The sequence below is a fragment of the Oryctolagus cuniculus genome, chromosome 7, assembly GCF_964237555.1.
Source record: "Oryctolagus cuniculus chromosome 7, mOryCun1.1, whole genome shotgun sequence".
NCBI classification, from domain to species: Eukaryota; Metazoa; Chordata; class Mammalia; order Lagomorpha; family Leporidae; genus Oryctolagus; species Oryctolagus cuniculus.
In genome coordinates this window covers 116,038,982-116,058,282 of record NC_091438.1, presented here as the reverse complement: position 1 = coordinate 116,058,282, position 19,301 = coordinate 116,038,982, and the positions used below count along the sequence as shown (strand labels likewise).

The 19,301-nt window shown below is 44.5% G+C and overlaps 1 protein-coding gene across 16 annotated transcripts in view; it reads right to left on the bottom strand.

The window, feature by feature from the left end:
- DAB1 (DAB adaptor protein 1) overlaps positions 1–19,301 on the bottom strand; it is a 911,827-nt gene that overhangs the window by 30,682 nt on the left and 861,844 nt on the right. For 13 of the 16 annotated variants that reach the window (XM_051857724.2, XM_051857725.2, XM_051857727.2 and 10 more), the window contains 4 exons: positions 8,845–8,895; positions 8,706–8,753; positions 3,536–3,598; positions 1,278–1,386 (listed from right to left, as the gene is read on the bottom strand). In XM_051857724.2, coding sequence (XP_051713684.1) covers positions 1,278–1,386; positions 3,536–3,598; positions 8,706–8,753; positions 8,845–8,895 — 271 coding nt within the window. The remainder of the gene's footprint in view (positions 1–1,277; positions 1,387–3,535; positions 3,599–8,705; positions 8,754–8,844; positions 8,896–19,301) is intronic. The other 3 variants (XM_070078443.1, XM_070078446.1, XM_070078447.1) reach the window with 1 other exon arrangement.

Genomic DNA, 19,301 nt, shown 5'->3' with positions numbered 1-19,301 from the left:
GGAGCCCAGGTATCCTGATATGAAATGTGGGCATCCCTACTGGTGCCTTCACTGCCAGCTCAAATACCTGACCCCCAAGGACAGTCTAATATCCATCTTAGGTAAGGAAAATTAGTCATTGCCACTGTCCCATTTTAGGGATGAGTAAATGAAATTTTACTAGGAAATCCAGTAATTCAATACATTCTACATTACCTGCAGATTTGAAACTATTAGATCCAGTGGCTACCACCCTCTATTGTTTCTAAGAGCTCACAACGATTGCCTGCTTATGATAAATAACCGTATTTCAGAACAGGGTATGAATTTTTAATTTACTTTGAATAAAAACAAGGTTTATATTTGGTGGTAAGAATTGTCTTCTAACACCAAGTAATTAAAAGTCATTATTTATAGAAAAAAAAAAGATGATTTGTATTCTGAAATACTCAAACTCTCATATGCCATTTATAAAAAAAAAAAAAAGAAGAGAGAAAGATAAAGCCACAGATTTCAAGTATGTAGTTAAAGGAAAACACAGAAATTTGTTAGTCTCCCATGTATGCAAAGAACAAGATTAATACCATCTTTGGCCAATTCCAAGTACAGTGTCTTGGCTCCACAGTACCAGATGACATGGGAACAAAGATCCCTGTGGTCCTACCTGCAATACTGTTAGTACACAGACTTTTCCCTTCTGTAAAAGTAGTACATATATTTTGAAGAATATTTGGAAAGCAGAACAAATCTTTTCTGAATCACTGATACCGATCACTCCTCTTTGCCCCGATTCACTGTCAGCAGTTTGCTTTCATCCCATAGGATCCCCGAAACCCCATAGGGTCCCCACAGCCCCTTTGTGGGAGACCTGGCCCTTCTTTGAATCAGTGCCAAATAAGACGGATTGTTCCTATCCATTTGGTCTCAAGAGGTCTGTGGAAACCTGGCTCTCCTGCTCACCACCTTCTCTCCTCTGGCAGAGGTGCATGGAAAGAAAGGACCTGGACTGTTTACAAAGCTCTGTGGGCACCATGCTCACCAAACTGTACACCTGTGTACCTGGAGTCTTGGCCATTCCAGGCAAGGTGTCACCTGATTCCAGCCAACCATGTATCAGAGCTTTGAACCTCACCTCCATCACCCACCTGAATGGCAGCTTCTCAGCGTCATCTAAGAGTTGCAGGAGAGAACGGTGGCTCCATAGGCGTTTTGGCATAATCTGGTGGCTGGCTCAGTCAACCCTTTCTCTCTCTTGGTGAGCAGAAGCCAAAGAAGGGAAGTGGGTGAAAAGGGCTTACCTGAGGGTACAGCAGCAGTGCCGAAAGGTACAGAACCAAACACGTCTGCACTCGCCGGAAGTGTCTGAGATGAAGATGGGATAAAGGCATCACCTGGAGTTGCAGGAGTCTGTAGAGAGACAGAGCCCAGGGATGTGTGAGACCTGGCTCAGCACTCACCAAGGACAGAGCAGCAGGTACAGAGATTAGGAGGTGGGGGATGTATAAGTGAGCCAAGGTCCAGGCCCCTTCTTTGTCATGCAGACTCTGGTATGGCACGTAGATTTTACCAATGGCCTGGGAAAAATGACACCTTAAGAGCTGTTGGAAGGAGTAAATGAGATTGTGCATCTGAAGCATTCCTATTCCATATCATTTAAATTATTTAGCACCATGCATAGGCATACAGTAGATGCTAAAAACCATGATCAGTATCATGATTTAGTTTGAATCTCTGTCCCTTGGAGGGTATTTTTAGGGCATAAAATTATTCCACACTTGGCTTTCACGGTTTAGAGGGAGTGCTTTAAAACTCAAGTATGCCCACTCAAGACCCACTGCGTGCGATGCTCAGGACTTGTCACTTCACACATGGTCAAGAACAGTTGTCAACTCAATGAACAAATAAGGGTTAACAAATAGAGCACTGCCCCTTCATCATGCTGCCTCCAGGAATTTACTTGAATTTGCACTTGGAAAAAACAGTAAATATTTTCAAGAAGACCATAAGGTAACAATGCCTGCACAGCTGGTTAGCCTGTACTAGCATCCCAGAAAGATCTGCATCATCAGGTAGGTAAGGGGGAAAGTATTGGAATGAAATCATCAGAATTCATCTTTTTAAATGCTCATACCCATATACAACAGGCTTTTGCTTATAGACTATAAGTCTGTTTGATGCAAGCAATTAATCCTGAAACCATGGCAATTAGACAAGGCCATTTTTAGACTAGCAGATTGTGGCGCGACTAGCATTGTGTAAGGATTAAGTACCCATTTGGACTGTGCTTGGGTTCAGGGCCAGAAACGAAGTCATGAGCTGCTGTTCTTTTAAACACATCCAGTGCTATTCTCTTTTCCCCTGCGTGACCTTGGGCAAGTCACATGTGCTCTGTGACACAGTTTGCTCATCTGTAAAAGGAAGGGGCTATGTTGCAAGATCCTTTCAGACTTTCCTCGCTTCAGAGCCTCACAGTTCTGTAATCGCGAGTGCCCGGGATGAAGCTGTTAGTCCACGGACGAAGGAGAAAATGAGCTGTCCAGCTTCCCTGGGGACAGGAACTGTGGCTCCTCCCCTAGTGGCTGCTCTGGACATCAGGTGTTGGGAGCAGGACAGCTGTGCCTAGATTCCCTGGTGGCAGCTGTGGGCAGCAGTGTCTGGTGCCATCTGTCTGCAGTGGTGGGTCATGGCCTCTTCTCCGTGATGTGCATCTCTCCAGTGAACCGTAGCACCATTCCCCAGTTTGCACTACTGTTCAGTGCCCAGAGGAGCTGTCCCTACCCAGCAGCTTCAACAGGCACAGCTGTGGCTGACTGCGCCCTGCCTTCCCCTGGGGAAACGGTATGAGAGGGGCCAGTTCCCCTGGCCACTGGGTTGCTTTTGAAAGCATCCAGCACTCGGATTGGATTTTTTGCTTTGCTTTGGATTTTTCTTTTCACTTTCAAACGAGGGCTCCCTGTACTCTGGGTCGACCTGCAGGCACTGACTGAGAGGGCCTGGCTGGAGCTGTGGCTGGGAATCCAGAGCCCCCTGGGAAGCTCAGTAAGTTCCAGGTCCTGGTCTGCCAAGAACAAGGCAGGGAGGAGGGGAAGTGGAAGCAAAAAGGAGGAAGAGGGGGAAGGAAAGAGGGCAAGGAGAGAGGAGAGGTCAGAACAGGAGAAGGGCAGAGTCGCTTCCTGCACTGGGCTGACCTCTATACTTTGCCCGGCTCATGGGAGGTGCTGACACATGCCCCGTCACCATTCATGTCCTCTGGAATTTCTTGTCCTCCATCCCGACTAGATCATGAGTTCCTCCTAGGCAGGAAGCACATCTGTTCATGTCTCTCTTCCCAGTGGCTATGTCTTGGAATTGGGATAGGCTCATTTATTTCTCAAAACAGAAACATAGCTCACAATTCAAGGTCCAGGATAGCTAGTGAACTTGCCCAAGTCACACAACTAGAAGGAGCTGCAGCTCTCAGCAGCCTTTCTCCCAGAGCCTACTGTCATGCCCCTGAGCCACCAAGGAAAGAAAAGGCAGGAAGGAATGCAGGGCTCCGAGGGTGGTGCATACTTACGGGGGGAGAGGTTATATCAGGAGGGGTGGACATGTCCCCAAAAAGTTCTAATTGGGTCACAGCCTGAAAAGACAGAAAGACAACCACGTAACCACGAGGGACACTGATGCTCCTGGGAATTGCTTTAACAACAGGACAACATTTCCTTTGCATCATGACCCTATGAGTGGTTAAGTCCAGTTAGTCATTCCCAAACCTCACGATTTCAAAGGCAACATCTCAGATGTATCCAGGTTCGATTTGTGTTTCAGAATGTCTGGCTGTTTATCCAGGCTTGGTCAAGACTGCCCATCAGCAACATCCCATAAGAAAAAGTAACGCCTTGCACAGCTCTTTACTGCCAAATACCAGCACAGGGAGGAAGGCAAACCCATTATCGGTGTTCTGCTGTCACGAGTGTATTCACACATATGAGGTGCCTTCTGGTGTGAATACAGCAAAGCTTGACTTCATGCTTGCTTCTCAGCAAGTGCATCCAATAACACTAATCTTGGGAAGTAAGAATCACCCCCATTTTTGCAGCTGAGTAACTTGAATCTAATGGAGGTGGTATCAAGGTCACCTAGGCCAGGATTCAAATTTTCTGTATACAGAGCATGTAGTCAAATATGTAGCCCCTTAAAGAGTTCATGTTAGAATTAAAAAAAAAAAGTGTAGTTGGAGGAAAAGAAAACATTTCATTTAATACCAGGAAGGGCATCAAAATGAGCCCAAAATATACATGATCAATCACTCCCAGGAACTCCATCCCTGCAGCCACTTTATCATCCATCCTCCCATCCATCACACAAGGGTGTCTGAGCAAGGCCAGCCACAGAAGTGGAAGAAGCCCTTTCAAACAGACTTAGAAATTAATCTGCATGCATGCCCTGCTTCAGATACTGTGCAGAGTTTCTGGCTAGGAACCAAACAGCCTGATTTCATTACAAGAAAATATAATCGCATGCTCTGTGCAAATCTGTCTACTGAGGGAAACCCACTCTCCACTCCTCCTCATACTTTAAGTGCTAGCTTCTCACTGAGGGAACCTAAAGACACCACTCAAGAGAAGGCACAGGGAGAGGCCCGCTGCCCTGTCACGCAGGGGACCTACACACAACTTCTACTCTCAGGTCGTGACGGGATCTCTAGGAGTTGCACAAGGAAAGGAGTGCTTTTTCCTCCTGTCAAGTGAGTGAGCTCTGGGCTCAGGGGAGGGTCCCACACCTGGGGATATACTCAGGGATCAACCCCCCAGAGCTACTGCTCCCTCAGCTAGATGATGGAGATGCCAGTATTTCCTGTGTTGATTGACAATATTATGGTTGAGTCTCCCTAATCTGAAAATATGAAATCCCAAGTGCTCCAAAATCTACAACTTTTTGGGTACCCACAAGATGCCACAACTGGAAAACTCCACATCTGACCTCTCTTGAAGAGTCTCATCAACATGCTGGCATGCTAAAACCACTGAATAAAACTGCCTTCCAGCTATGTGTGTAAGGTGTATAGGAAACGTAAATGAACTTTGTGTTTAGACTTTGGTCCCATCCTCAAGATATATTATGTATATGCAAACATTCCAAAATCTGGAAAAAATCAAAATCCAAAACACTTCTGGCCCCAAGCATTTCGGATAACAGATACTCAACTGGTGATATGGCAGGACTTTCTTGCAGGTTTAGCTAGGCCTAGTTAAAAAGGCACAAAAGAGCCTTTCTGCTGATAGAAAAGCAGCTTAGCCTTGCTGACCCACTTTGAACTCTTCTCCCCTTGGAGCTTTCAGACTGAACAGCAGTCCCTGGCCCACTGCAGCACCCTACGAGTACTCATTCCCTTCCCAACCACACAATGCTTTTCCCATAAATGTTGAACAGCTGTTAGGTGGGAGCTCTGTCCTAGGTGCTGGAAACAGGACGAGAAATGCCAAGTCTGAGCCTTCAGGGAGCTCCTAGGAGGAAATCATTTCAATGTGACGTGACAGGAAAAGTGATGGAGCTCTCTCTGTGGTGCAGGGGGATCGCCTCAGAGAGCAGGTGATGACTGCCAGCTTTGGGCAGAGAAGTCTCACGAGGGTTCTCTAAAGAAAAGCACTCAGATCTGAGTCTTGAAGGACAGATGAGTCTGCAAGAGTGAGGAGGCTAGAGGCCCAACAGCATGGGGAGGTGGGGAGAGAAGCTGTTGTGGGTTAACTGCATGCAGGTGGGAGACAGGAGGTGGGTGAAGCAAGGTGGGGTGGGCTTGAGTGCATTTCAGTCATTGCCACCAGCCCTTTACTAACCAGATGCCTCCTCCTAGGACAGCAGTGCAGCAGCCATTGGGAGCAAGGTGGCCAGGGTGCTGGGTGCTCCCCCAAACCTGGCTGGACTCTCAGTGCTTTTCGGGGGTAAAGCTTCAGCCCATCAGCCATGTTTCATATGATTTGATACAACTCCGCTAGCCCTTTAGACTCTCTCCCAGATTCAGAAAAGGAATCATCTATTTAATGAATTCAAATCATGCTTCCAGGCCGATTGGAGCGCCACGCTTTTAAAATGGCTCACAACTATTTTCAGTGTTAGGAAAATATTAAAATGAAGTTAATAATTAAGTCACACAATTTACATTTCAAATGTGTTGAACTCATGGCATACTTTTACTAACATCATAAATAGAATTTATTGGCTAATTTTCTCCTTAAGCACAACTTTTAAAATAACCTTCATTCGTGAGATATAGACTTTCCTTTTGCCAGATGATTTTCACTCAAGGATTAAACGAGAAAAACACGCAGAGGCATAAAACATAGATTGTTATTTCATTCCACTGAATTGCTGTTTCAATAGAATCTTGAGTTAATTAAATTTTATAGAAAAGGGGGATTCTTGGGCTATAAAATTAAAAATAATCCTAATAACCACATATGATTGAGAATCAGGAATAGTACCTACTTTCACAGCCCTCCTTCTCATGTTAACCCCAGTCCTTTAATTTGTAACCTAATAAACCATGTTCTATCTGAAAATATTATCCTAATTAATCATATTAAAGATCCCCAGAGAATAAAACTAATAATTTCCATGTGTAAGACACTTTACAGTTTACCATGCACTCTCCAATACATTATCATCATGTTGGACACTCCCTGAGCACTGAAAAGTGGGCTATCATTGTCTTCATTTCACAGATGAGTTGACTGAGGCTGAATTAAGAGATCTGCCTGTGATCAGTCAGCGAAAAGAGGCAGAAGCTAAGATGGACTTGACCAGCCAGCATCTTGCTTATCTCTCACTCTATCAAGCCCTAGTTAGCCTTGCTAAATGGTCAAAATCCAGCACTACAATATTCTCTAGCCAGAAGCCAGGGTTCCTATGAGGTCTGCCATGAGGCTCAGCCCCTTGAAGTCATCTAGTCATCTGAATGGCATCTCAAGGTCCCACTGGCCATGGAGTAAGGCTCTTTTATTACTGACATTTCTCTGTACTGTCTTCAAGCTCCGAGGGATGGAACTTTACATGGCAGATTTTACTCCATTATTATGCCCTGGCACATTTTCCAGGGATACTGGAAGCTGCCGGGGTCAGTGGAGAATAGCTCAGGGGGTGCACATTTGGTACAGCTACTGGACTCTGCTTAGGAAGCCTGCATCCCATATTCGAGTACCCTGTGTGAGTCCCAGCTCCACCCTCCATTGCAGGTTCCTTCTAGTGCAGAGCCTGGAAGGCAGCAGGTGATTACTCCAGTATGTGGGTCCATGCACCCACATGGGAGGCCTGGGTGGAGTCCCTGGCTCCTGGTGTCTATCTGGCCTGGAGGAAGAAAGCCAGCAAAAGGGAAATCTGTTTGGCTATATGATTCTGCCTTTAAAATAAAATGAAACTAAATTTAAAAATTAAAAAAATAAGAAGTGGCTTAGATGTTAGAGGTAGCCCTTGAATGTCTCTGTCAGACTTGTTAGCTCTGCAGCCATTCTTTGCATTGGACAAAGTGGCTTCCCAGGAAAATCGGGAAGTGCTGTCCAGAGCTCTCAAGCTGAGTCCGGGACCCCTGGATCGTCCCAAAGAGAAATTCTGAAGGCACTCCTATGCAGGCTGGGATGTCACGGGCTGATCACCAAAACCCCTTCTCACAGATAGACATGGGGATCCCTACCCTGCATCAGCTCCTGTGACAACAGCAGGGGAAACAGAGACAAGTAAGGCATTCCTAGTGTTAGGAGCCAGCTGTTTTACAGAAAGCTACACCCACCGAGACAATCAATGCAGTGTTACAGAAGACAGACACACCAGGAGTTATGAAAGGAGGGGCCATCTCAGAACTTTGCACATGCTGCACCTCCTCCCTAGAACTTATATTCCTTCCCCCATTGTCTTTCCCACCCATCCTTCAGGACACAAAGTAGAAGACTTTCTTCCAATTCAATGCATAGCCTATCTGATACTTCCATTTGTGATTTGCTGGCTTGGGGGAACACAGAATTCATCTGGGGAAAAATACTTCTGCTTGGTTCCCAGCTCTAGAGGTTCTGGATTAACTGGTTTGAGTCACGTCACTGGAACTTTGAAAGCATTCCTTGTGATTCTAAACTGCTGCCAGGGTTGACAATCTCTTGTCCACAGGTCTCCTAGCACCCTGTATTCAGGGGTGACAGCATTCACTGGCCAATGCTTCAGCCAATCTGAACAAGCACTGGCTGCAAACCAGTACATCTATGCTAGAGTATACTGGGTAAAGAGCAGCCTTGCCTATTTTTGACTCTCAGTGGTGTATTTGTCATATCCTGTTTATGAATTCCTACCATACCATGTTTTAGCAAACTCCCAAATGCTAAGGTATCCTATCTTATCCTTTGCCATCCTGTCCTATGCAATGTCACACTAGGTTATGCTATAAGCTTCCTCCTTACTGTGCCTCTAACACTACTGGAATGCAGAGGACATGGTAGGGACTTCATAAATATTTGCTGAATAATGCAGTGCCCTCTTCTCTCCAGCACACACACTCTTACACACAAGCACACGTGAGTGAGTGTACATACCCTTCCATTCTGCGCCACCCATAATCTTCCTGTGAACATTAGAACTGGCACCAATTGGGACAATTGGGACAATAGAATGGAGTGCCTGCCATCCAAACAAGTGGGTGAGGAAAACAGGCAATGTATGAGAATGACCAGAGTGACTTGCATTCAGTGAGAACCTTGAGGCCTTACCTTTGTTGCCTCAAAAATCTCATCCAAGTCCACGGGCAGGTTTCTGTTCTGGAACCACAAGGCACGAGTGATGAGCATGGGATGAATGATGGGATGATGTCATGAAACAGTTAAGCAGACAGGGCCCTCTCAGTCTTACCGGGATGGCTGCAGCAAACCGTTCTTCAAAATCCTCAAACGGATGGCTGTTCTGTGATGAATGAGGATGAAGTGAGTGACACACAAATGACATGGATTTATGAGTTTAATGACGACGCTATCTACAGTTTACACTCCCGTGGTCTCAGTGGGCGGGAGCTGCTCCCAATGTGCTGTGAAAATCCTGGAATATATTTCCAGCATAAGCAGATGACAGAATATGCTGCCGACTAGGAAATACAGGGATGGTAAATCTGCATGTTTGAAGTCCATGTTCCTTCAATGACAGATGCTACCCAGTGAATCTCAACAGCCAACGACAAGCAAAAATGTTTCAATGAGATTTTATCTTTAATAGGAAAAAAAAATATTGTCTTGGGCTTTAGCTACATTTAGCTCTATGGAGCAGCTAGCTTTGTATGTGACTTTTTTTAAAAAACAAAAGTTATTTATTTATTTGAAAAGTAGAGCTATAGAGACAGGAGAGACAAAGAGGGAGAAGTCTTCCATCTGCTGGTTCACTCTCCAAATACCTGCAACAGCCAGGGCTACGAAGCCAGGAACTCCATCTAGGTTTCCCACGCTGGGGGCAGGAGTCCAAGCACTTGGGTCATCATCAGTTATCTTCCCAGGCATATTAGCAAGGTGCTGAATCAGGAGTGGAGCAGCCAAGATTCAAACCAGTTCTTGATATGGAATGCCAGGGTCTTAACCTGCTGTGAGTGCCACAATGCCAGCCCCTTGACATGCTGTGTGTGCCACATGGTGGCCCCTTGACCTGCTGTGAGTGCCACAATGCCAGCCCCTTGTATATGCCTTTGACTATGTTTGTTCTCTCTGCCTAAAACTGTCTTCTCCACAAGCTCGAAGCTCACCAAATTCTTCAAACCAGCTGAAAAGCCATCTCTTGACCTTCAGTGCTGAAAATCCTCATGTAAAACCCTCAGTACATTATCTGTGGCTCTGACGGATGAGCTCCCACGAGTAGGGGCTGTGCAGGGTTTATTCCGGAATCCCCAGCAGCTGACAGAGGGCCCAGCACACAGCACTGCTCAAAGTGCTGTGTGAATGCATGTCTTTCTTAAAAGTAACTGGAGGATGTCCAAATTTAATTCTTCTGCTTTTTGACTGCCCTATTGCATATTACAGATAATCTAAATAATATCTAATTTATACCCATATTTTAATGACCATGTTTGGGCTTATATGTACAAGCAAATTATTCTTTGAGTTATTTCCAAGAAGTGGAGCATTAATGTGAAGCTGCTACTATTAACATTAACATGGCAATCTTAAGCATGAACAGAAGTAATTGCATCATTTCCCAATTTTTGAGGAACGCTTCGTATTGGCAGTGAACAGTAGAGAAACTGCCACCTATCACCTCCACGTGCTGCTCATTTGGCAGGAATTCCTTTGCCCTGTCTGTAAAAACCATGATTGTTACTTCCCTGGCCCACATCATAGGGTGCAGAGCAGAGCTGCAGAAGCAAAGTGCCTGTGCCCACTAAGGCAGGGCCTTGGGCAAAGCCCCAGGGAATCCTGCAATCAGCCACCTGTTTCTATCAGCCATGGGCTGACCAGGACCAGGATTCCACTGTAGCTACAAAGAGAGGAGAAGCCACCACCACGTCAAACAATCACATAAATTGTTATTATCATTATTTGGCCAGAGGTGAGGATAGGTAGGCAGACGATATTAGTCTAAGTGATCCTGTAATCTATGGTGTGGCCGGAAAGGTTAAGGTTATGTCGCTACATCCTTTATAAATCCACACACTCCTAGGGATTTATAGCAGAGCCCCTACCAACTAGCTCTGGGTCATAACTTTTAATAAAAACATTTTTTAGTGTCCAAAATCTCATTACATCTGTCCAATATAAAGAAGCAAATGGCTTCAGAGCATGATGGATGAATTAAATAAATTTGAAAAACAGCCCATGGTGGAGTCTCATAAAAACCTCACCATGTCCCACATAATGAAAATGTGGGAGGATAACCAGTGTCGGTGTGAGCCTGTCACCTTCCTGGTGACAGAAGAGGAAGCCTTGGGTGAGGCAAGGAGCGGAGGTGGGATGAGGCGAGGTTTGTAAATTCTGATGCAGCTTGGTCTGGGTGTTTGAGACATCTCTTTGCAACTGCACAGATGTGTACTGAGCCCTGCCTGTGCCACCTGCCAGCTGTGAGACCCTGGGCAAGTCAGTTAACCTCAGTGTTCCCATATCTTTCACATGGGGCTGGTAGGGAAGACATCGTCTCAGGTTTACTGAGAGGCTGAACCAAGGCATGTGTGCAGTCTTGCTTGATGTTTGGCACATAAATAGGAGCTATGATTAATATCATCTTGGTCTGTTTTTGGGGCTCATTTTAACAAGCACGTGAACACTTTTATTATTATGACGTTATATTTGGAAATAGAAAGAAGAATAAAAATCTTGATGGCGACTCCTTTTTAGATACCACTTCCACCCAAAAGCACAGGCCAGATCCCTTGTAAAGTGATGCCCAACACTCCTTGGCTTTCTCAGCCTTGGCTTTGGAACCCTGTATCCATTCTTCAGTCTGTCTTTTCCTTTCGCCTTGCTCCTGGCCACTGGCTCCCCTGGATATCTTTGCTCCATCGAGATCTTCCATACCTGGTGCTGTGGGCACCTTTCTCTTCTGACCCTGGCCCCTCCATTGCTCTGACCTCTTTCCTCCTATCTGGGTCAGGGGGCAGGATCTAGTGACACCCAGTACACTTCAGGCAGCTGGTGGGAAGATCCATCTAGCCAATGCACTTTCCTCAGTTATTTCTTATGGCCAGGACCCGAGACCCAGTCCCTCATCCCCCCTCATCCCCAACTCTTGCTTTACCCACAGTGGCCAGTAGCGTTTCAATTCACTGATCTCCAAGCTTTCTTATAGACATATTTTTCCATACTGACTCTTGGAGCATGCACATAGCTTTCTGTTCTGCTTTTTAAAAACCAAATATGACACCAAGTTTACTCCCAATGTAAGCTTCTTGAGGAAGTCTGAAAGAAGATATTCTCCGGTGTTGTTTCGACACAGGTCTAGTCTGAACCTTCACTAAGACATTGATCAAGCCCCACAGGGGGTTACCTTCCCATCATCTCTTTGTGGAAGAGTAGAGGCACTGTCTCTCCAAAACCAAGTAAAGTAATTAGTAAGACCAGATTCACGTGACTCCTGTAGCGAAGATGGTACATGTGATGGAATTTGGGGTGAAAGTGTCAAAAAGGATGAAAGGCTGCCAAATCAGAAACCTGTTTACTTCTCCCTTTTGGCTGCACAATGGAACTCTTGGGGAGAGCCTTTACAAAACTACCAATGCCTGAGCTCCACCATCAGGTATTTGGATTCTACTGGTTCAGGAGTTTCTCAGAGCTCCCCAGGTAGTGCTAATGTGCAGCCAGATTGTGAATCACTGTGCTGAAGAATGAACTCTCTGTAGGAATAATCAGTGTAAACCCCACTGGGAAAACTGAAAGGCTCTTGATTGATTATGTCATTGATTAGCTAATTTCTTCACCACACATTCACTGGGTGCTTTCCACATGCCACATCCTGGCTTGGCACTGGAGATACAAAGATGACTAATACAAATTTATTGTTGTGCTAAGACAGGGTAGAGACATGGTGAGTAGTCACTGTAGCTGAGGGGTGGATAGAAATGGTCAGACAGGACACAAGACTTTGAGATCTAAACTCAGAATCCAGAACTTGGATCAAGGCTGCAAAAGAATGAATCCAATGATCCATTAGTAGGCTTATTGAGAAATGGATTAACTTAAGTGATTTGTTGCTAAACCAAGTTGGCTGTTATTAAGTAAAATAACACCCAGTAAAATACCAGGTATTTGAATGCACATTGCATTTCCCTAGTGAATGACTTCATGAGGAAGACACCTGCTCATGAAGAGTCATTCCCTCTAGGGTATCTAGGGTTTTGTGTCCTTTACCACCATTAGCCACTTTCCTACTTCTTGGCAGAGAGACAAGAAAAACTCTGGCATTTGAAGAGCAAGCACAGGGTGAACTGAGATGGGAAAGAGGAACTGATATTAATAGATTTTTTCTCTCTAGAACAGCACTGTCCAAAACACTCTGTGATGAGGAAAATTCTGCATCTGCACTGTCCAATAGAAGAGTAGCTACTGAGCATTTCACATACAGCTGGTGTGACTGATGAGCTGAAATTTACATTTTATTTGGTCTTAATTAATGCCAATTTAAGTAGTCATGCATACCTAGGGGCTACTGTACTAGAATAGCATAATTCTAGGTAAAATACATTGAAAATTATTTAAAAAAAACAACTTTCAGTAGACTGTGTGCTTCCTGAACACTAGACATACATATTCCATCCTTATATATCCTCTCCCTTTCTTTTAAAAAATAACTTAAATTTGCATTGCTTGCAAATTACCTACGGGTGAATTAAATTCTTTACTGTCTAGACAGTGTCATGAAATCAAATTCAGTTTGTAAAATAGCAGCCACCTTCTGGATGGAAAATGTGTTTTCATTTCCTGAGAAAAGCAAGAGCCAGATATTTGCGGGGCTTTTTAAAGAAAGTCAAGAATCATGCTTCCAGTGGAAACCCATGAAACCTCATCAGCACTCTGATGCAACGGAATCCCAGTTAGTGCCAAAGTGTGCCAGCTCTCCTGCGATGTGGGGCTCAATGATCTTGCTGGACACACTGCCTTGATTTAATGGAGGAACTGGTGCTTCTTCAAGTATTTGTCTTTGCAATGACCGAAAAGTTCCCTCTAATGATTGAGAGTTGGGCCTCATTTTAACAGCTAATGGCCCTCCTGACCCCAGCTACCATTTCAGGAGGATCCCAAAGGTTGTCAATTGGATTGGAGGGTGGAGGAGAATGCTGAACTCTTACAGTGAAAGTTACATCTGCCCTTGAAGTGCTCACAAGAGTAATATATCTACAAATCCTTGGGCAATGAAATATTTACATCTGGCTTCTGAAAAATTAAGCTGATCCTTGAAATGGCCTTTCTTAATAGGCAAAAGGGGAAATCTGAGTAGGGGCTGTGGTGACAGGAACTAGCTGGTGCCTTATTCAGGCACTGTGGGAACGGCAGAGGCCAGGGATATTTTCAGGCTGGTAAGGCGACCTGAATGGGCTAATGTCAATGAACAGCAGACAGCTCCAAAGAGCCTCACTCTGGATTCTTGACTGTTCCACCTGTCACTAATATCAAGTCAATTCCCTAGCATTTAAAAACTCAATACTTTCAAAGTGAGAAATGGCAAGGTTTTGGGAGAGGAGTGGAAGCAGAAAGATGTGGGGAACGGCAGCTTTCAATTCTAACTGTTGCTCCATCCCTGGCATTTCTGTGGGCACACTGCATCATTGCAGCCTCAGTTTTCTATGCTGTTAAACTGGGATGACAATGCTTACAATTGCTGTGAGTGAGGAGGAGGAGAAAATGGGTGTATATGAAAATAGCACAGCAACTGACAGAGTAAAATCTCAATCGGTGTCAATACCCTTTCCAAAATATAGACAGGGAAGGTGGAAAAGGAAGAAGGGAGCAAAGGATGCCTGTGGAATTATATGCATGGTAGGTATAGGTAAGTAAGGCCCGGGCTATGGCAAAAGTCTGGGAAACACCAGTCCAGGAAAGGGACAAAGTCACCTGGGGCAGCAGCTCAAAGTGTGACATGGTATTCACAAAGATTTTCCACACTGACATTGCTGGTCTCAGGGTGGGGGTGGGGTTCTGTCTCATCATGGCGTCCACCCACCCCTTGGTCTTATCCTCTCCCCTTCCTTCCTTCCTTCCTTCCTTCCTTCCTTCCTTCCTTCCATCCATCCATCCATCCATCCATCCATCCATCACATCTATTTTAGAACTCGGACGCATGTATTCATGCCCAAATATTCCAAAACACATCCAGTATTTTCTTGAAAATATACGTGAGGATAGGGTTGGTGTACAATTTTCACACTGATGGTGACTAGGTACTGAGACACCAAGTAAGGTTGATCTCAGTAACAGTGAACACATGAGGGTATGCTGATGCTGCCTGAGAAATGAGGGTGACAGTGGTTTGGACAATGGCAGTGGCAACAGTAACTGCTACAGGACTGTGATAATCAGTCATTCATTAACTCCACATCTATTTTTTAAGCACCCTTAATTCATTAAACATTTATGGATACAATCTCGTCCTTCTATATTGTGAAGAAGAAAGAAAATGGCAATTATATCGTTAGTGTTATAAATGAGATAGTCCATGTAAAACCTTTAGTAATAATGCCTGGTTTGCAGTAATGAAATTATGTGTGTTAGTAGATACCACTATTAGTGTCCTTATTATAATTATTAAACACATGGTACCCAACCCAGTCTTGAGGGTTCAGGGAAGTGAACAGAGCAGACAGTTTGAGATGATGGCAGTAGGGGTCTTGGGGATTTGACTGTGGCAGTGCAGAGGTTGCAAGGATAGTGGGTAATGACCAAAAGGAGAGATAATGACACAGCGATTTCTGTGGTCATGGCCAAGGTGGAGCTAGTAATAGGAATGAAGAGGAAACACTACCACTCACATTGGGAATGACTACATTCTCATACGCTTGCAGAAGCTTCCTGGGCTCCAGAGTCTGGCCCCAACCCAATACCTCATCTCACAGAGCGAACATTTGACAAGGAGGATTTTAGGGCCTGGTGCCCCCTCTTTCTCCTTCTTTCCATTAGCTCCTCTGTCAGGGGAAGAGGTAGGCTGTGAAACGGCCTCACCACTTTCACGGTTTTTGATAGAACACACAGATTGCACAGGTATAAGCATACACAGAAAATCAAGACTCTAAGGGGAATGGTTTCCAAAAGCCTGGAATTACTTGTGCTTGATGATCTAAACCCTTTGAAAAAAATCCACTATTCTAGTTTCACATTAGGAAAAAAAGTCAAGAAGTTCTCAGAAACTCCTAACAAGACTTGGCGCCAGTTCAGTGCTTTGCAAAGGGAGTGAATTAGAATTGCAGTCATGGGAAATTGGCTGCTGTCAGCAGGATGACAGGAGCTCAACACACTTTTTGGGAGGGGGGCATGGAACTTCTTCGAGAGTCAGTCATCTTTCCTTATTGGCGTGTCTCTCTTGGAGAGGCTACTACTGCGGGCCAGATGGCATCCAAACGGCAACAAGAAATATTGGATGGAGTTGAAATCAAGCAAGAGTAGCAGAGGCTCAGGCTGAAACGTGGAGCAAATCAGAGGAAATCACAAGGAGATGTCACAGCAGAGGAAAAAAATAGTCAGGAGGGCTTTGCCTGCTGCTCTGACAGCCGTTCTCTGCAGAATGTTTTTCCAATTCTCCTCCGGAGGAATGTGGATTTTAATACTGAGGAATTAATTTCCTTACTTACTTCCTCCTTGCTGCAGTTGATTTTTAAGGCTTTAATTTAATAATTAATAAACTTCTCCTGAATGCCCAGTATGAACAAGGCACTGTGCCAATACCATGTGGACACAGACGCTGTCTTTTCTGGGTTGTAACAGTCAAGTTAGGGGAAACTGGGGAGTACTAATTCAAGTCAGAGCATGAGGAGTGTGACAACAAGGGTACCATACTGAGCATTTTCAAAGTATGTACTGCTTTTGCTGCTGTAATGCTATGCATAAGACAGCAGCCAATTCCACTGTGAATAACCAAAACAAGAATTCTTTTATGCAAATAGAATTTGACTATTTACCCATCCTTTGGATTTTTCTTTGTTGTGACATTAGGGATGTATCTATCTCACAAGAGAGCTAGTGTTGAAGATCACCCAGGAGAGGACTTAAGGCAATAGTTTGGCAAGGTGCCTGATACACAGTAAGATTTCCATGAGTGTCTGCTTATTTGGGTCACAAATTAAGTCAACAATTCAGTGGAGTATCCTTCAGGAATATGATGATTATGTAGTACTTATGTGATGACAGCTTGGACTCATAAACTGAGAATTACAGAAGAGACATGGAAGATGCTAAAATCTCTACCTCAAATTCAACCCTCTAGTTTCTTCAAGCCTACTCAAGAGCATGATAACAGTGGCGGATTTGGGATGGCACACCAAGTTCCCAACTCCCAGCCTAGTTACTCTTTATCAGAACCCTACCATAGTAGTACAGGCCCAGAGGAAGCACAAAGTCCAAGCATAGAAACCAGGCTCACTTGTTAGAAGAAGGAAACAAGGGCCCCAGGGAAATCTGGGCTTGCTCATATGTGAAAGGGTCAAGGAGGTGGCTACTTTACAGTGCTCTGGGATCAAGTGAGGAAATATGCAACAACAGACTACACTTGGGAGACTGCCCCGGGGTTCAAAGTCCAAAGAGTATCCCAAAGAGCTTCAGCTTCAACTGTCTCGATTGACTGTCCAGCCTACAAACCATCTGCCGCTTTGTGTCATCATTTCACAGGCCCTGTAACGAGTCTCTTTTATACCCTTTCAGGACTTGGCATAAGAGATTCCCACTAACTGATTGCCCTTTGCATCCTTGTTCATCAAGTGGAGAGTCACATCTCTAGAGACCCACCTCCTCAAAGCCTTCCACCAGGACCTCAGGATGGGTTAGGTGACCCCTCTATGGGCATCGCACATGTCCAGCTGATTAGTTTCTCTCTCCTCTACACAGCTCATGCACGACCTTGGAAGGAGTCTAAATTACTTGAATGTGCAACTGTCTTATTCATCTTTGTATTCCTAATGCCTAGATAGTCTAGTGGTTACCACAGAGTGGGAAACTACACGGAATTGATAAATTGTAAGCAGCAATGAATACATGGGTGAAACTGCTTATACAATGGAATGAAAAGCTGAACAGAAAGAAACTTGGTGTTAGCATGACTTATTATACCAGGGTATGGCAGTCCATATGGTGCTTTCAAATGCACAGTGTGTATATGCATGCATGTGCACACACACACACACATACACACTCAGACATATGGCATTTGCTAATATAAATTTTAGAAAGCATGTCATACCCACCCTGTCACTGAACCAAATGGGGCTCTACAATTAAGGTAACTCCTTCGGTTTTCCTTTCAAAGAAATACTAGGGAGATGTTCCAGTAAAAGTTATAAGAATAGGGATAAGCTGCTCTTCTAGCCCATCTAACGTCTGGATGCTGTTTTCATCCGACCCCTCAAGCTCCTCCCATTAATGAGATGTATCAGTCACTCAAAGTGGTGGCAAGCAGGGGCATTCTACACAGCTGGTAGTCTTGCCAATACATGATCTTATTGTCCCTTTGATTGGTAGCAATTGGTGGGTGAATTGTACCCCATACTTTTTGGCCTCTGAAACATAATACATCCAAAAGCCTTTTGATGTTTCCAAGCCTATTCTTCCTTGTCTCCTGGTTTTTGTGAAGGCACGGACTCACATCTAGATGCTTACCAGTGACTTTCCCACACTCTGACATCCAATCTGATGAAGAAATGCTGGTTCCATCTCTAAAATGCATCCCAAATGCATCTCCTTTTCTTTGTATCCTCTGCAGAATTCTCTTTTGCCTTAGACTATGTTAAAAATCTTGTCCCTCTAAGTTTATCTCCCATGATATGGGCACAGTGATCTTTTATATCACTTGGAATAATATCCAACTTTTTACCACTGCCTATGAGACCATCTACACTGGGGCTACCATACTTCTCTGAGCTCCTCTCTGCCACGCCCTCCCCTTGTCCCACCATGCTCAGACCCACACGGTGTTCTCTTTGTTCCACAGGAGTCACAGGCCTCAAGGATTCATCCTCTTCCTTTCACTATCATTGGCACACTCTTCATCTCCTAATTCAAGTCTTGGCCCAGGTGTTACCTCCTTAGGTGGACCTTCTCTGACTGTTTTCCTAAACACAGGAGCAGACCCCAGCTCCTGTCACCTTGCCCTGTTAGGTTTTGTTCTGAGCTCTGACTGCTTTGTTTGGGTGGTTGTATGTGGAAGGTGACCTGGGGAAGCAATGGGTCTTGATATGACTTCTATAACATCATAGCCTAGCACAGGGCTTGACACACTGTGAACATGTGTGGAATGGATGAGAGAAAGAATGCTTGAACAGAATAGTATGTGTGTGACCAGAGTGGTTTTAGGAGGTACCTTCAAGTATCACGTAAACTAAGATACAAGTAAAGAGATACTTTTGTGTACTCCTAGCATAGGAGCTCTGGTTTCTGGCACTGGAACCTTATCTCTTAAGAACCATGTAACTAGGTGATGAAGATGGTATCATTGATGACACCAAGAGGAGAGACCCTTTTCACCCACATTTTTGCAAAAGCTCTACTTTGAAAAACTCTTTTAATTAAACCCTGTCCATATGTCATTTGTTAGGTCACAGTGGTGGAAATAATTTTTCTGATTGTGACAGATCCATAAAGACAAACACAGTCCATGATGGGCTAAAGAGGAAGGGATGAATCAAATTGCAATAGTAAGATCTG